Genomic DNA, 17,992 nt, shown 5'->3' with positions numbered 1-17,992 from the left:
CCAAATCTATACTGTTGCGAACGGAGAGGTAATAATCAGGAATTATCAGGTAATAATCAGGAATGCTGCCCGGCATTATCATCGTCGCTATCGTAGAACTGCTAATACCATCTGCAACTCGCCATTCAGCCCGAATCACAATCTCGGAGTCCAATCCCTGCGTGACAAGTGCACCCCAGGTATCCCGAAATCTGAGAAATAGGCAGAGGTCGCACGTGCGTGTCATGTGGGACACGCGTTGTGAAAAATCGTTTTGCCTGCAGACGTTGCACTTTGAAATGATTCCCTTCGTCCCACATTCTCATTGAATAGATGTCACAACCGACAAAGTGTTCGCCATTTGAAAGAACAATTCAGCATTTTTATTAACATTTCCGCAGTAAAATTTACTAAGAATTCTAACTTATCGAAGGTGATATAATAATCTCCATGAGATACTTAGGACACGCGAATTCGTTTGTTCGCATTGATTGATTCTCATTGCTTCCGTTCGCTGCGCAAAATGTATACATCCCTATCTCCCACATAATGTAAGATCAGTCTACAGTTAGGCCGGAAGAATACGACATGGAGGGACCGGTCGTTAATTGTTTCATGTCGCACCATTGAGAAGACGAGGGGTACGATGTGCCGAGCATTCTCAGCGATGAAACGTTAGCATGTGGCATATGTGTCTCATATATCTTCTATTTTTTATCTCTCCTGGTACAGAAGTATTTTAATAACTGCACGGAAAGAACGGTTTTTTGCTAAAATATATATTTAAAAATTTAACTAGAAACACATACAGATCTGAAAATAATTTTGTTGGACCATCAAAATAATTAGAATGCTTAACCATTGATGATGATGCTGCAAAAAGTTTTAATATTCTAGCAACCAGTTCTATAATATATAATTATTTTAATGGTCTACGAAAAAAATTATTTTTAAATCTTTATCTAGCTAAATTTTTAGATAATTTACAGAATCATTCCTTCTATATGTAATTACAGATCGCAAATGCTCCTTTAATTATTCTTCTCTTTGTGATAATTTATTTAAAACTATGCCAAAATATATCATAAATGTAATCTTCCTACGTAACTAATTTTAACGAATACCTTTAAAGCAGACGCTATTTAATTATAAAAGGAAACCTGAAAAGTTACGGTGACTAAAATAGATGTCACATTGACGTATTTGATAATCACATGTAATTATCACATGTTTTATATATATATATATATTGCATCACATAATTATCAAATACGTCAATGATACATTTGATATGATACTTATGATATATTTTTTGTAATAAATGTATAGTTTATTCTGCATTTTATACCTGATATCTTTTTCATACTATATTATTTGGTTACCGAGTAAGATTTTATCCCGAACAGGATTTTTCAACTACATCTCCCGCTAGGAATTTGTTCCTAAATTTAGACTAAATCCTACTAAATGGGAGACAATGCTCAACAAAAGACGCAGGTTTCACATTTAGGGTTTTTTTTTCTCCAATTTTCTCAAAAATAAACCACCCAACATTTTACCGCTCGATATTTCAAAAGATAAATAAGACATATCTTTCAAGAATAGTCAGAGCCAAAATCAAATTTTGAATCTTGAATCATGCATGGATCGGATTGAAACGAAGAAAATATTCGATAAGAGATCAAATGCAAAAGAGAAACGCGATTAAGCGAAACTTCTAGACAAAATCCTTACCGAATGGCAGATAAGAGTAGAATAAAGTAAAAGAGACGATCATGAGCCATATATGTCGTAACGCACTTCCGCAGGAAGTCGGAGGCATCAGCCGTGACACGCACCCTTGCGCTACTTACTCGCGTCGAAAGGTAGGATGGATTCACGCGAATTTCCAGGCGAGCGTAGTGCCTGAAATGGAGAAACTTGGCCTCGTAAAGGTCAACGTATCGCTGATCCTAACGTTTCTTCTCGGTCCGTTTCCTTCACATTGATGAGCTTGTACCTTTTACCCTTTCTACCTGAAGTAATGTTTCCTTAGCATTACTAAATATTTCGCGACAGCCTGCCTGCCAGATCTTAGATCTCGTGCAAGTTGTCATAAGAGATTAATCAACAGTTTCGAACAGATGACGAAGCGTATTTGTGCGTTAAGTATGAAGACCTATCGAAGAATAAACTTATGGTACAAGGGAACTTTATGGAGTAATTAGATTCAACCTAGCTCTACTTTTTCTGAACGTTAATTAAAGGGCCCCTTTTTTTTAAAGGGGCTGACAAACTTAAATATTTATTTCTATCCTAGAATACATTATCTAAGAACAGGTCATACAACAGAAAGAATTAAAATTAGATAGCAATAAAATAGTATTTTGTATTCTTATTCGCATTTGTTATTAATTATTAATTATACTTAATTATTAAAAACTGCGACAAGTTCATGCGATTTTTCATCTTTTAATCAATCGATGTATTCAACCCGCATTTTTTAATAATTATATAATTATATCAATTTTATAAATTATAAAAATAAATAAATAAGTTATAAAACATTATACAATTATACATATAAATGTTTAATTATTTATATTATATATTTAAATTATATGTATATATATTAAATTCACCCAGAAAACACAGACAGCATTGACTTTTTATCACAGATTTCTATAATTAATTACACTCACTTCGGCTGTTAAACAGAGATAGTACAAGTGATGCCAAGAAATCCTTGTCTATTTATGTATGTATGTGTATCTACTATCTTCAAGTATACAAATGATCTGAGTGTATCACGTGATCATGAAATGGCAGCCCTATCAGACACTGCTTGGCAACAAACATAGCGGCGAAGTAAATAGTCCAGTTATAGAAGTCTGTGCTTTTAATGATAAAAGATACCGACGAATGCTGACAATGCAACACAGAATATTGCGGGATGCAACGACTCGTCCATTAATTCATCGATCTAAACGTGTTTGTAGGCAGAATGTTGCTGTTACAAATTAATAATAATTGCGCCAATGCGAACACAACTTTGCTATATCAACGTAAAGTCAACTGCGAGAACGACCATCAGTCTCCCCCACTAATTAACGCGACATTCCCCAGCGAGTAACAGGCAGCGGCTGCGGCTGTGTAACATGTGCAAGTACGCTTCAACGGTCGTGACTCCACTCCAAAGCGAAGCCACGAGAAGCAATGCGTGCATGGCAAGCAGACCAAATCATAATACTAATACCGCGCGAGAGAGAACGAGAGGAAAAGAACGAAAGGAAGCGAGATAGTTGTATCGAGAACACTTCTAATTTTAGATAAACGCCTCACGACATCCGTTTCCTATACGCGCAAACACCAGGAACACGTACACCCGCCAGTCGTTTCCCGCCAGCGTGGGGCCCTCATATGAGATTAAGGGTATGGATCCCGCGAGTACAGTTAAAAATAAAGCACACTCTGTGCCGCGTTTTAGCCGAGAGAAAAAGAGATATGTATATCTATTCCGGGACAAATTTCGTTAGCCCTCCGCGAGATCCTGCGTCTAATTCTCTGGATGTAGCCGACACACATGACGAATCTTTCAGAGGAAAATGGGGAGCAACCAGACACGCAATACGTTGATAATATCTATCGCAAATAATTATAAACCGTCCTCGTAAGCGGATAAGTTACAACTGGCTGAACTTTTACGTTTACCCTTTTACGGTTCCCTATCTCTTTTTAGCTCTGCCTCCAAGAGCAAATGAATAATCAGTTAAACCTCAGTTAACATGTTAACTGCCACTGCGCGGCGGTTACTAATCAATGTTGATAAGATATAACATTGACCTAATTCTCAAAAGTGTCTTGGGTTAGAATTGAGTTTAGGCTTCCAGTTGTACTTATTTAAATCTTAGCATTTGCGATTATCTGACTAACAAATAATATTTAATTCGTCGTAATTAAATGTCCAAAGATATTTGAGAAATTTTGCAATAACGTGAATCCAAATATGGTGAACGCTAAAGTCACTTATCCTTTTCTTAATAGTTCTTAGTTGTTAAGAAGATAACCTGATCTTGGCGTTCACCGATAAACGGTATTGCAAAAACTCTCTATTAACTAAAATAATATTTTTGTAAACATCTTCCGAAATAAATAATTATAATAAAAAAAGTTTTATACGGAAAAAGAACAGTTTTGCTGAACATTTAGTTAGATGTGAACATAAATTTTGATCTATCAAAATAATTATGCAGGACGGACAAACTGATTGTTAGAATGTAAAAACTTTTTGCAGTATAGTTCATCATGCTTGAGTTTCCAATATAATTAGTTTCATGTTCCAACAAAATTATTTTCAGATCTTTATTTAGCTAAATTTTTAGATATTTTAGCAAAATCGTCCCTTCCAAAACAAAATTAATTAATAAACTCCTAATTTCTTATAAAAGTTATTATTTAACCCTTCACGAACTTACTTCGATGTCTTACGAGAATAAATTCTGTTTCTCTTTCTAAATATATATTGTCGTTTGATAAATGATACAGTTCGATTAAAACCATGTATCACAAGACAGGCAAAACATTACATTGTCATTAACCTGCGACAAACGGAATGTATACTAGCTCGTAATGTACCCGCACGTGGCATCCACGAGCCGGTTGAACGATAACCTATCGACCCTCCTAATACAGAATCTCGCTATTGGTGAAACTTGGGGAGGGGGGGAGCACCAAGTACTCACCAGCTCTCGACCGGTACCCGTACGCTATGTCGTTGATCACAAAAGACACATTCGGCGTGTGTGCGTTCGCATATGATGCAGGCGGAAATCGATATTACAATCAGCGTATCGAGCTGGGTCCCATCAAGTTCGTTGACTCCTATCTTCTGTCACTGGCGTACATCATGTCGCTATCTATGCGCTATGTCAAAAATCGCATTACGGATACGAAATTCGAAATTCGCAAACGAACAAGGTGCGGACGGGAAGGAAAATCGAAGGGTACACGTGGGGAAAGGGTGAGGAAGGTCGAGAGAAACTCGATTTCTGCAACGTCTTGCCGATCTTTTCTCTTCTCCACCTTCCGTACCCCTCTCCTCTTCTCCGTCGCGCTATCCTACGACAATGTACGACGGCACGAGCCAAGTCGAGGGGTTGGGGTCGCACCGCGCGCGTTTCAGGGTACGTAGTTACGTGTACGTATATAGGGGTGAGTCGGTATTCAACTACGGCTACGCGATGCCAGGTGGTGACTGCCGCCCCATGTGTGCTCATATGTCTGCCCCCCAAGTGGCGTTAGTTCGCCGCTGGCTGGCGCAATGTATGATCTAAGTGTGTGTATGCAAAGGAACATGAACGCGTCACGCTATGCGCGCCTTCGACAGCGTCGATGCGATTCCTCGGTTAACCGCCCCGATGGGCGTGATCCTTACCTGGTCGTACTTTTATATCTCTTACAACTCCATTCGCGCGGATAACCATACGAAAAACCGCGTGCATTTAGTTTAGAGATATCACCGGAAACACTTGAATTATATACGATTAAACTGTCCTGTTTTTCACCCTTTCATTACGATCAAAGATCAAAAGGTGTACCGTTCTGACGTTCGTTGTAAATTGGTTTAGTCTAGACTTCACAATAGAGTCTGGCCAGAGCAGTTTTGTCAAAATAAGAGTGAGAAAGAAAGGTATATGTTATCTCTTTTTATATATGCTGCCTCATTTTAACTTACTGAAGTTAAAAAAAGGACGGGCCAATCAAAAATTTCTCATCTCGTGGCCAGACTCTAGTTTATACTGGAGATCCTATAACAGAGTCCACGAACGATTCTCAAAATCCTACAAGAGAGAAAGATATATGTACTTTTTTCCTATATATGTATTATTTCATTTTATAATTTACTGTTCCGTTCTGTAACTTTAATTAAGATTATAGAGTGGGACAGTATTATATATATATATACAGGCAGAAAATATATGCACTCTCTAAAACTTTTAGAGTAAATTTTGAAGAGTGAACTCTCTCATTCTTAAAAATTGAAAACTGAGCCACTCTTTATCACGATCAGCTTAATTTTCACTCTTTAATGTGAGATTCTATTCCAAAGAATTTAGATAGCACCTTTCTCTCTTTTTGACAAAATCGCTCATGGCTAGATTTTGTTATTGAATCTCTAGTTTATACATGTCTATTTATAAAGTATTTCGTTAATCCACTTTGTAAAATAGAATGCTCTCTATGAGCAATTTTGCAAACTGGATTAATGAAACATTTTATAAATAGATATGCTGCCTAACTGAAAAACGTTTCGCAGAGGTACCATGTTGGATTATGCACTAGAGATTGAGAATTGTTAATTGGAGATTAGGATTCAATGACTCATAGAAATACAACGGATAAAGTTTAAGATTATCTGATTGATCGAATTCTATTCTTCAATTTACAATCCTCAATCTCAATAGTTTGGTACAGGCTTAAAATGAGTTGCCTATGAGGGGCTACTCGACTATCCGATATCGATTGGCGGGACCGACCGGTCCAACCGGCGCGTGCCACGGTTGCAGAGACCGCGCTATGAATTTGCCCGACGCGAGCGATTCACGTGCGTGCACGCGTGTAATTGCATTTAGAGGGAAGGGTGGGAATCATATACTGTCCAATGGAGGATTAGAAAATCTAGGAAGACGTGTTAGCGACAATAAAACGAGCAAAGATAAAGAAAACAGACAAGTAAACTGTTACGACGCCAACGAGGCCATCGCCATCGGCATCAGCGGCTCGCTAAACACGCGGTGCACCGTGGTGCAACGAGATAGAACGCGCGCACCATGTGCTACATATTTTAAACATGCTCGCACAGGTGTAACCTACCCCACCGTGTCCGTCGAGGGCGGCGGCCCTTGTTTCGCGTCGGAGCCGTTCTTGCGAGGCCTAACTATCGTAATCATCTTAAAACTCGTAAAAAAACTCGAGTAAGCGCTTACTTCGTATAAAAATGAAGTCGTAAAAAGAGAATCCTTCCTGGTATCGCAGGAGATACCCCCAATGCATAAAAATATACTTTCAGTTCAAATATGTATATATCTTTTAAAATTGTATCTCTTAAATTATTCATAAGTTATAGTATATAAACAAAAATACAGACAAACAAACAGATAGATAGACATAGAGAGAAAAAGAGAGAGAGAGAGAACAACAGAAGCATTTCATCGAATGTTATGCATTACTTCAAATAATTATGCAACATAACAACATCCATTTACTAATTTTAATTCCTTGTTAATTTATGGATTTCATTTTTTATCAAAAAATCGAGATTTCAAAATATTTCCCGAGTTACTTATACGCGAGTAAGAAATAGCAATTTTAATTTCCAGACACTACTTCAACAGAAATATTAATTACCGATTCTATTCGATTTATTTATATTCAACAGAATTTTAAGGTTATGAAAATATTTCGCTATTTTATGCTACACATTAAATTTTAATAAACAAGAAAGAATTTCGAATTAATTTTTCAAATTAAACCATTTTCCAATTTTCAATCGAAAAAATCTTTATATCAAAAGTTAAAGTTTTGAAATATCCTATATATTAGGTATTTTCTACAGGAGCTTCTGTCATATCACTCATATTAGGTATATACGTTACGTGAAACCATCTGACGCGGGTATTATCGGTCTTCCCGTAAGTACAAGCATCCGCTGAGACATCGGCCGCTCATTCTTCCTGTTAATGTAGTCAAATTTACCTGCGCATCATTTTATGCACTGTTAATGTAGTCGAATTTACCTGCGTATGTTCCTCGTTGAGAGAATGGACCGCACGGCGATCTCTCTTTGGCCATCACTCGTAAAAAAGATGTACGCCGTTTGAACATGATTCGTTAGTCGGATTCCCAGCATCGTGGTTAATGTGCGTGTATGAATCATTCTGTTATATCCCATCGTACCCCACTGTATGGTTCCTAAAGGTCCCGAAGGGTAGTCCCCCAATCCCATCCAACCGTTTCGGGTTTTTTGCGGTGATAAGTGATAAGGCCGTTGAATATCGGAAGATTAAGATACGATTTGATAAACTGTCACGTTTCACGCGGCGACAATTAAATATAAATAATAACTAATAAACTTAAATGGATGTTCATATTAAGACTGCGCGAATATGGTGACTATCTTCAGATTCACGTCAGAAACGTGAACCTTAAACAAAACTTATACAAAAAAATATAAAAAAGTAAGCTTCTATTCTGAATAAAAACCAGCTACGAGTTAATTATATTCAGTCGTATTCATGTTATTTAAATTGCCAGACATGGAAACCGGTGTAATACGGCCTGAGTTCAAATTCCCATGCTATAAACGTATAGCAGCGAATTTATAGATTTATTCGCACTATTAGAAACGCGATGATTACGTGTGAGACACGTTCTTCCGCATTAGCATCATCGGGTATCGATCTCGTGAGAAATTACGTCAATGCTAATCGCCGCGTTCGAACGTGAACAGGAACAGAAAAGCGGATAGACGTTGAATAACAGTCTGCGAGAACGGAACGCCGGTGGGAATAAAAGTTGCAGTGTATACCCTGTTACGAGTTGCGAGACGGGACGGGGACCAGACGCATCGGGACCAGACATCGCAACGAGACACAAGAGACCGAGGTAAGGAAACAAGCGACAAGAGAGAGCCTAACGGGGGGTTGGCTGGTCGGTCGGTCGGTCGGCCTGTTCGATAACTAAGCTCACCCTACTCTCTATCTCGCTCGCTTCTTCTTCCGTCTTTCGACATTAGCGAGGGTAGTAAGACGAGGGGTAGTCGAGTCGTGCGTGCAGCCGGCACGCGCTCAACGAATTTTTCATCCAACGGATCCGCCAAAAGGTGCTTCCCCGGGCGCAATCGCGAGAAGGGAAAACTGGAATCCTCGGATGGCAACCATCCCCGGAGATGTACCAATCGCTATCACTATGTACGCCTTATCGCCTAATTGTAATCACAGAGTTCTCTACTCTCCAAATTCTTTAGAGTCGAATCTCACCCTAAAGAGTGAAAATTTAGCCAACCTGGAAAAAGTGGCTCAATTTTCAATTTTTTAGAGTGCGATTTCACTCTTCAGAATGAGATTTACTCTAAAAGTTTTAGAGTACACACACAAATCGAGTAATTAAAACGAGCCATGTGTTAATGAAACGTGGAAACGTCAAGGATTGAAACTACAGGATTCCTCCACTGATGTTCAACACGTATTGCCTCGCAATTGCTATGTTGGTCGCACCTTGAGCCACGTCCTCTCGTTCCCAGCTTTTAACAACGGTATCCACGGAATTCGCACCGAATCCATACCCGAGGCGATTTGTAATTCGGGCCCGCGACCGTTAAAGGTTGCGAAAGTGCCAACCTTCGCCTTCTCCGAAATATTGCGAGACCTGCCTTACCGGCCCTACAGGATATGTTAATGGCTTGGAACCCCGAGGACCCCGAGGAACCCAAACCTCTTTCATTCTTCTCCCTCTTTCCTCGTCGGTCTTTCCCCCTTCCCCTCCGCACTTTTAGCTTTACCATGGCATAAAATTTCGGGGTATTTAAATATTAAATCTTGATAGGAAAGCCATTGGTCAAAGAAACGTCTCTTGCACCGTTCAATTCGCTCATCTGCGCTGACGGTTACCGCCGCCTTTTTTTATTCTGTCTCCCCCATTAAATGTCCTTTGTGGAACCCGGCTTGATTTTTTATACACAGAGAAATCGGTAACAATGTAGCTACAAACTGTAAAGCGTTACATCAATTTATTACATTGTATTAAAAAATTTAACAAAAATTTATTTCGAAAATAATAGCCAATACATCGATGAACTTATTGCGGATCATTTCACTTGTATTTTTATCTGTCGCATTTATTCATTTCAGACACCTCGAGATATTTTATTTAGCTTAATACTAATTATGTTAACTCTTCGTAGGCACACATATTTTTACTTATAGGTACTCTGGGTCTTTTCTGTCCAACCTAAATCTTTTTAGTCTCTATTCTAGACTTTTAAAAATTCAGAATTACTTTTCCGACATCTCTGTTACATTGCTAAATAGTTATTTAACTCAAACGCTAAAATCTTTATTTAATAAAAATTGAAATGTGTATCAAAAATTTTAGAGTGAAATCTCTCCTGGGTAAAAAAAGACGCAATGTGCCTACGAAGGATTAAGTAAAGTTGACGAATCATAAATAGTCTCGCGCGAATTCCGAAGACAGCAGGTCGTGAAACCGTATGTTACGTTAATTAAAAGGCGTAATTAAGCGTTTCTCCCCTAACGCGAGATACACGATTACTATTCCGATTGCTAGATTAGTCGACGGCAGATCGGTATTATTCTTCCAAAGGGCTAAAAAGCGTGCCAGTCGTCGAAGACGCGCGTCCACAGATAATTACCTAATTTGCACGCGAACGGCACGCTTCGTGCGTGTGTATATCTGTCCATGGTGTCTAGCTATCGGGCGTACACGCGTCTGGGATATAGCTCGCTCAATACTAGAGTCGGGTAGAGTGTATATAGGGGTGCCCCGTTCACCCCGTCGTCGTTGTACCCCTCGCGCAACGGACTTTCAAGGCAACGGACGAGAACGAAACGCGCCATGTGGCGGCGCAACACTTCCATGCCGCTGCACCACGGCATTTGCAACGGCGATAACGTCGTCGACTGAAGAGTGCAAAAGATCGTGGCCGGCTGCGAATGCTTGCGACGTTCTCTTAATCCGACTATAACTCGCGTAATATGAGATCTATTGAATTAGGCCTCTATTTAGGATGTCAAACGCCACCGTTGTATATCGATTATCATACTTGAATTATTTCGGCGGCGAATTATACAGTCTCTTCATATGCAAATAAGGAAAAAAAATATGATAACTTATACACGGAAAGAACGATTTTACTGAAGTATTTAAAAATTTAGATATACACTGAAAAAAATTAAAAATTTTAATTAATATTTGTTTAAACAGTTTGAACTAAATATTTACTATAAATGTAAACATATATTTATTTGATAAAAATCATTAAGTTGATTTAACTATCATTTTTTAAGTAAATATTTATTTACTGTAAGTAAATGTTTACTTAGTACTATTCAAAGAAATATGTATTAAGATTTAGTAATTTTTTATCAGTAGATACATATCTGAAAATAATTTTGTTAGACCATCAAAATAATTATGTAGGAATTTCAAACGTAATGAACAGTGCTCCAAAAAGTTTGATAGCCTAGCAATCGTTTGAACATCCTACCAACTACTTTGATGGATCAATAAAATTATTTTCAGATCGGTATCAATTATAGATAAATTTTTAGATATTTCAGCAAAATCATTCTGTTATGTCAAAAATTCATACCTTTACTGTTATTATTCCGTTATTATAATAAAATTATTATTAGCAATTGAATTGACACTTTCTCCGAGCTTTTTTCGAATAAACAAAACTTCGAAAAATGAATTTCCACGCGTTCAAGTTTTTTGCTTTTACTTCAATTCAAATGAAAGAATAATAACGTTAATAATAAAGAGCTCTAAATAAACTGCTGCCATCCGCATTTTATGTCTAAAAAGATTAGAAACAAGACTTAGATAAGTTAATATCGCGTATATATATTAATAAATTGATATTCGTATATATATTAATAAATTGATATTCTCTTATCATTTCTGGCTATATATTATAAATATTTATAGAGTTGTAAACTCATTACATTTGTAAGCAATCGTTTTTCCGTCTCATCGGGTCATCGAACTCCATCATCGCATTAAGAAAATAAGATACGGAATCGGTCAGTCACCTTTAGAGCTAAACGTAGTGTTAAAGGGAGTCGGAAATACGGACCCTAGTCTTTCGCGCGAGACAGCTGTATTCTTAACGGTCTCTCGATGTGTTGATGTCTAACGAGGGTAGGTCAGTATCAATGCACGCAAGATGCGTTTAAACATGTACTAAACTTTCATCGAATATGTGTGTGTGTTTACTCGCGAATAATTAGAGTTATCCTTTTTAATTACTAATTCTCTTCATTATTCGTGTGCAAATTAAATTAAAATTCTACCGTAATGGCGAATTTAAAAAACAAAAAAATTATTTAAAAATATTCTAATATATAAATATTACAATAAAATTTTAATATACAAATATCTAATACGTAAGTGCGTTAGTCATTGCGTTATATGAATTAAACGTAAGCAATCGATTGCAACTCTCAATTTTTAATTGCGAAAGCTAAGGATGATATAAATAAACATGTCATAATTAATTACATCGATAATTGCGTGAATTAACTGAGTTGCTTAGAAATGTATGTCTCATCTTCACAAGAGCGTGTCACCATTTTGGAAAAAAGATATCAGATGAAGATTTTGTAAACATATTTTTACAGAATAAACTTTAAAAAGTAGGATGTTTGATACGTTTGACCGCACTCCCATGCATCGCCAGTCATTAGACTATCTGACTATCGATATCCTAATAAGTAAGTCTAAGTACCGTAAATATCCCCAAAGCACGAGGGATGCTCGCTACCGTCTGTGCCCAGCCGTTCGCTCGCGTTGCGAACCTCCACGGGGCTTTACCGGGGGCATGAATAAAAGGGGGCGCCAAGCCTAACCAGCCACCCAACAAGGAGCAGGTGAGCACCTGGTCTTCGTAACCCCGGCACGAGCTACTACTTGCTTCACGGTTGCGAGAGGGTGCTCAACGATCGCGTCGCGCGAGTTCATTAATTCCACATCATGGTTACCGAAAAGTTAGAATCACTCGAAAAAAAAAAAAAAATAATAAACATCGCATCTTTACCAAGAAATATTTACACAAAATGCGATTCTTCACTTGATAAGAGGTGCGAATTGAAACACCAAATAAATACTGAAAAAAAAAAATTAAATTTTAATAAATATTTATTTGAATATTTCTAAGTAAATATTAAATAATAAACATGTGTGTATGTGTATTTATTTAATACAAAAATACATATTTTAATTTGATTTAACTATTATTTTTTATTGAGTAAATATTTATTTATTGTAAGTTTATGTTTACTTACTATTTAAAGAAATATTATCAAGATTTAATAAGTTTTTTTACAGTGAAACGCACAACGCAAACAGCATCAATATGGTGTGTCAATAATGATACAAATGAAAATAGGTTTAATAAAATTAATAAAGTAAATGCGTATCAAAGAAATCTATAAAGTATCACCGTGTGTTGGAATCGCGTGAATGAGAACCACTGACAACTGAGGCTGCGAACTCGCGGTCGCGGGGTTCAGACCGGCGGCAGACGTTCACAAATCGTTGAAGGACGGGGAAATCCCTAACGAATAACCCGCCTTTCGGAAGGCTCTCAGGTTCCGCTCTATCAGTATCCGCCATAATTAACTGACATGGTTCCCGCCTCGCTCATCATTATTAAAAAAAACCCTATTAGAATTGTAAACTATACCAATGTTCCTAGCGTTATTAGAATTATCAATTATGAATGAATATTAGTAGTACTTCAGGTTTAACATATATTGTTCAGCAATGTTATCTATTCATGATTATTAATTCGAATTTTTATTACAATTATTTTAATTTAATACGCAACTTAGGTAATACTTTTCAGTCACATTATCATGCAAATATATTTTCCTCGTTCGTATATCGTAGTATGAATAATTTCGACGTAAATTACAAATTTATTGACGCGAAAGGTTGTCGCCTTTATAAAGTTATACTTCAAGTCAATTTATTGAGTTCTTCAAAAGAGACTTAAGTGATGGTTCTTTGAATCGAAAGAATGTAGGACGATATTTATTTCAATAAAACTTCTCGTGCATAATTTCGTTCTCAAATTATCTTGCCGAGATACGGCAATCTCTTCGCGTCAATGATACTTTTGCAACGTACCTTTTGAACGTGGAAAGTGATGCTTCTTCGCACTGCCGGAATCCAGTGACGATCTCGACAGATCGCTGGCGATGTTGGACATTGGCGATTCCATGTTCATTGCCTCGGCGAAGAATTTTCCGGAAGAAGCTGAATCTCCATCCATCCTGACGTTGGTTGGCGACGTTTACTTTGCGTGGACGCAGCTCGTTCTCGACGAGCCAAGTCTGCGAATGCAGACGAGAATGCGACCTCTCGAATTTATCGTCGAATCGACGTCAGGCACGACGTTGGCTTCTAGAAGAAAAAAAAAAAGAAAACTGATAGTACTTCAATAACGTGATGCTCAATAATCTCTCGTGAAATCCAGCGGAAAAATACATCACGGAATGTAATCGGTGTCTTAATCGTTCGGTTGTTCTAATGGAAGAACGATGTTCACCGTTCAAGATCATCCTTGTTGCCGAGGAAAAAATCGGAGAACTTTAGAGATTCGGAGAAATAATGGTAAGGATCGTCGTTATTCATACATATGTCTCTCGGCTTTACAGACCACAAATCGAGATCGCAAATGTCAATTCGAGGATGTACAATGGGCCACCAATTGGTGGGGACGAAACCCATCGTCGTTATATGATTTCATCCTCAACAGCCCATTGATCGTTGTATATACGGGGTGTTCAATTATCGCGACGATGCTCGATCGTGCCTAGTTGCTTTTTGCGAAAAGGCTTCCTTGAAATTAACAGTGAACGAAAATAATATATCACGATTACGACCGAGATTACGATATATGGTGTGCCCCAAAATGTCCCTTTAGTCTTAAAAATTGTCCACTTACTATAATTCGGTATTTTAAATCAGCATTAAAGTAATACTTTGTTGTAGACGTCTTCGAGAAATACAGGAATATTTTTATATAAGTCGTAGTTTGCGAAAAAAAAAAAAAAAAATGATTCACAACACGAAAGGAGCTTTTATCTGACTATATGTACTTATAACACTTGTGTACGTTTATTAACTAGTAAATACCTCTTACTAATTGTAAGAGCGATTTTAAAATTTGTTTGTGCTCCGTACTTATTCTAACAATGTATGTGTGTATGACTGTACTTCAAACTTCATTGCTGCTAAAAACTTATGGTTTACACCATAGATAGACTTTTAGCGCTGACAGTAAACTTTAAAATACAGCCAATTGTCGACCCCTACCGTTTGGTTTCTACTGTTCGAGATAACAGGATGCAGAAACACAAGAAGTGAAACGATAATGCTGATGCTAGGAACTCGTAGCGATAACGCGTTATCTATTTGCGGTTATTAATTCGAATTTTACATTACAATTCAAAGTATTTAATTATATCATGCATATTCAATCATATACAATATCGCGCATATACATTTTCTTCTTTGTTTACATTTTAATGTATAAAGTGATCATTTCGAGGTTACAATTTTCCTACTTTTGATCTGAGTTTTTTTTTAAGAGACTCGAATCATTTTCTGGAGAGTATATTGAAAAGCCGATCAATTTTAATCCGGCATTACTATAAAACGATGTAAGTAAATTATAGTGATAAACTCCAAATGTTAGAAACGTAAAGTTACATTCTCTGTAAAAAAAAATGTCTGTATTGTAATAAACACATATAATTTCTTTATAATTTTAACAATTTTTTTTAAATTTGAATACAACTTAATTTAAAATATTCTAAAAATTTTATGCTTATAAAATCAAAATCTAATGGTCTTTAAAGAACTAAAATTAAACTTTAACAATCGCGTCACTCAACATTTCCCCTCGTAGTGCAGGAAATAAAATTTCTTTACATATAATCGTTATAATAAATCTAATTACACAACTAGAATCCACCGTCAAGTAAACGATACTTTCGTATTATTAAATTTGAAGAAATCAACAATCAATGAAAACGGCTGCAGTAATTCATTGTAACGGTTATGAATTATTTCAATTACTGCAAAATATGAACGCGATAAATTTCTCTTGTAAATAGAAATATTTATCGCACCTTCTCCCTTCTCATCGAAACCGTTGAAGTCAATCCGAGTCGTTACATTTCCCGGAAACCCTAGTGGAATGAATATTTCTCGTCGGCCTCGGCCATACACTAGGTGTGCCACAAATCGCGACTTCAATCTTATTCAAAAAATCTATTCTACAGAATAGTTTTTCTTATAGCGAATTCAGTCTCTTGCATTATACTAGATTAGTGCATACTAAAAACTGTTATACATTAAATTAGCGAAGTTAAATGTAAAAGTATATAAATATTTTAAACTTTAAAACGATTAAATAATGATATTGTCATGTTATTTAACAGAAAATATATACATATTATTTCATTGTCAAAGTTATTAATGTTATACCACTAAATTCAGATACTTTATATAAAATAGTCTTTAATATGCACTAATCAAATAAGATTGATTGTTAATCTTATTATTTATATAATTAGTATTTTAAATACAAAATACTTTTACAAAATACAAAACATTTTTTATGCTATGCTGAAATACAAAATATAAAATACTTTCATGTGCTCCCCTGAAACATAAAATACAAGATACAAAATGTGTTACAAATACTGTTTTTCAAATAAAAGTATTTCAAACAAATGCCCAACTCTGAATCCAATACAATGCAATTAAATAATCGAATTTGATATTAGTGAGACCATTTAGAATTACTCGAATCACAAGCGACGAATGGTTTAAAAACGAGGTCGTTAATTGTGTGGACACCTCGGATGTAAACAAGAAATCTTCGCACATACAAGGGAAACTTAAAAAAATCGTAAGATTAAAAATCTCTCAAAAATCTAGATGGAAAATTTCTTCGCGCGTTTTTCCTCCTGCAATGGCGCGTCGATCTTCGACACTGAAACGCTCACGACGAAATCTGGTCGAAAAAAAATCCACATGAAATCTCACTCAAGGAGTTATTTGTTGTACCCTGTTTGTATCCTTGACACCGCACTTTGTGGCCGAGTCACGATCGAGATAGCGATTCAATACATGCTGTAATGGGTCATTATGTTACTATATGTTATATATTTTATATATTTTATACATATTATATGTATTATAGAAAATATAATAGGTTAATTCTTTTTACCTGAACTTCTTGCGTTTGTGTGCACAGAATTCTTTTCTTTTTTTCTTTAATGGAGAGAAAATAATCATACAAAAAAAGTTCAACTAAAAGCGACCCACACAACAATTTTCCAAAAGACATTCCTGAAGTCTTAACGTTCTAAAGTCTCTACGCCCTAAAGAGATTTACATACTAAGAACGTTCCGAACGTTTCCGAGTTCTCCTTTGAAGAACAGGTATGGGAAATCTATATATAGTAAATATCCTTTCTACTAATTATTTACTTTCTAAAAGATATGAATTTTTCCCAAGAATCATCCACATAGTATCGATGCCTTATTCCATGTATCATACATTGCGATATATTTACCCGAAATAATGAAGTAATAAAGTAGGTGATTCCTTCGTGGGGACGACGGTTGCCAGCCTTCAAAGCCCGCCTTCTAAAGCGTGCCTTAATCGCGTGATTTTCCTGAACACGCGAATTTATCTCGCGGACGAAAAAAATACGTGAACGTGCGTGTCACGTTGTCGGAGGGATCGAGCCAACCGGGGAACCTCGTTCGCCGGTCGAGCAACAGGAGCGATCATTCACTTGTGGGGTTTACCTCCCATTGAGGCGCGATCACTTTCCGCGCGAAAGCAATGGAAACTCGTCGCGAATAACGAGATAACCTGGCCCGAACGCGGTTCCACCGCGATAATTATTATTACGATACTTCGGGCGGGATGTACGCAGCGAATACTCCGAGACACGGGGATCGACAGTCGCCTCTAATTCGTTTGTCAAACGCGGTAAGCCATACCGCCACCAACCACCAACGACGAAAGGCGCGAATTGCGGCGCGCGCGCGCGCGCGGGTGGAAAAGGCGCGAAACGGGAGGAGGTGGCGGTGGGAGGTAGAGGTGGGAGGTAGAGGAGGTGGGGGAGGAGAAGGTCTGTTCGGTAGATACACTTTCTATACTCCGTTCTTTTCTCCCGAGTCCCAGCTTCCCGCCTTTCGTTCCCGA

At 37.1% G+C, this 17,992-nt stretch overlaps 1 protein-coding gene across 1 annotated transcript in view; it reads right to left on the bottom strand.

Moving 5' to 3' along the window:
• The window catches only part of LOC108728420 (cdc25-like protein phosphatase twine), a 67,062-nt gene extending 49,345 nt beyond the window's left edge, over positions 1-17,717 (bottom strand). Inside the window, exons 1-2 of the mRNA XM_018456977.1 lie at positions 17,352-17,717; positions 13,888-14,163 (exon numbers count right to left, since the gene is read on the bottom strand). Of these exons, the coding sequence (XP_018312479.1) occupies positions 13,888-14,032 (145 nt within the window). The 5' untranslated portion in view covers positions 14,033-14,163; positions 17,352-17,717. The remainder of the gene's footprint in view (positions 1-13,887; positions 14,164-17,351) is intronic.
• Positions 17,718-17,992: the final 275 nt, after the last annotated feature.

Source organism: Mycetomoellerius zeteki, unplaced genomic scaffold (genome assembly GCF_001594055.1).
Source record: "Mycetomoellerius zeteki isolate Tzet28-1 unplaced genomic scaffold, Tzet1.0 scaffold612, whole genome shotgun sequence".
Taxonomy (NCBI): domain Eukaryota; kingdom Metazoa; phylum Arthropoda; class Insecta; order Hymenoptera; family Formicidae; genus Mycetomoellerius; species Mycetomoellerius zeteki.
This window is presented reverse-complemented; position numbering and strand designations above follow the sequence as displayed.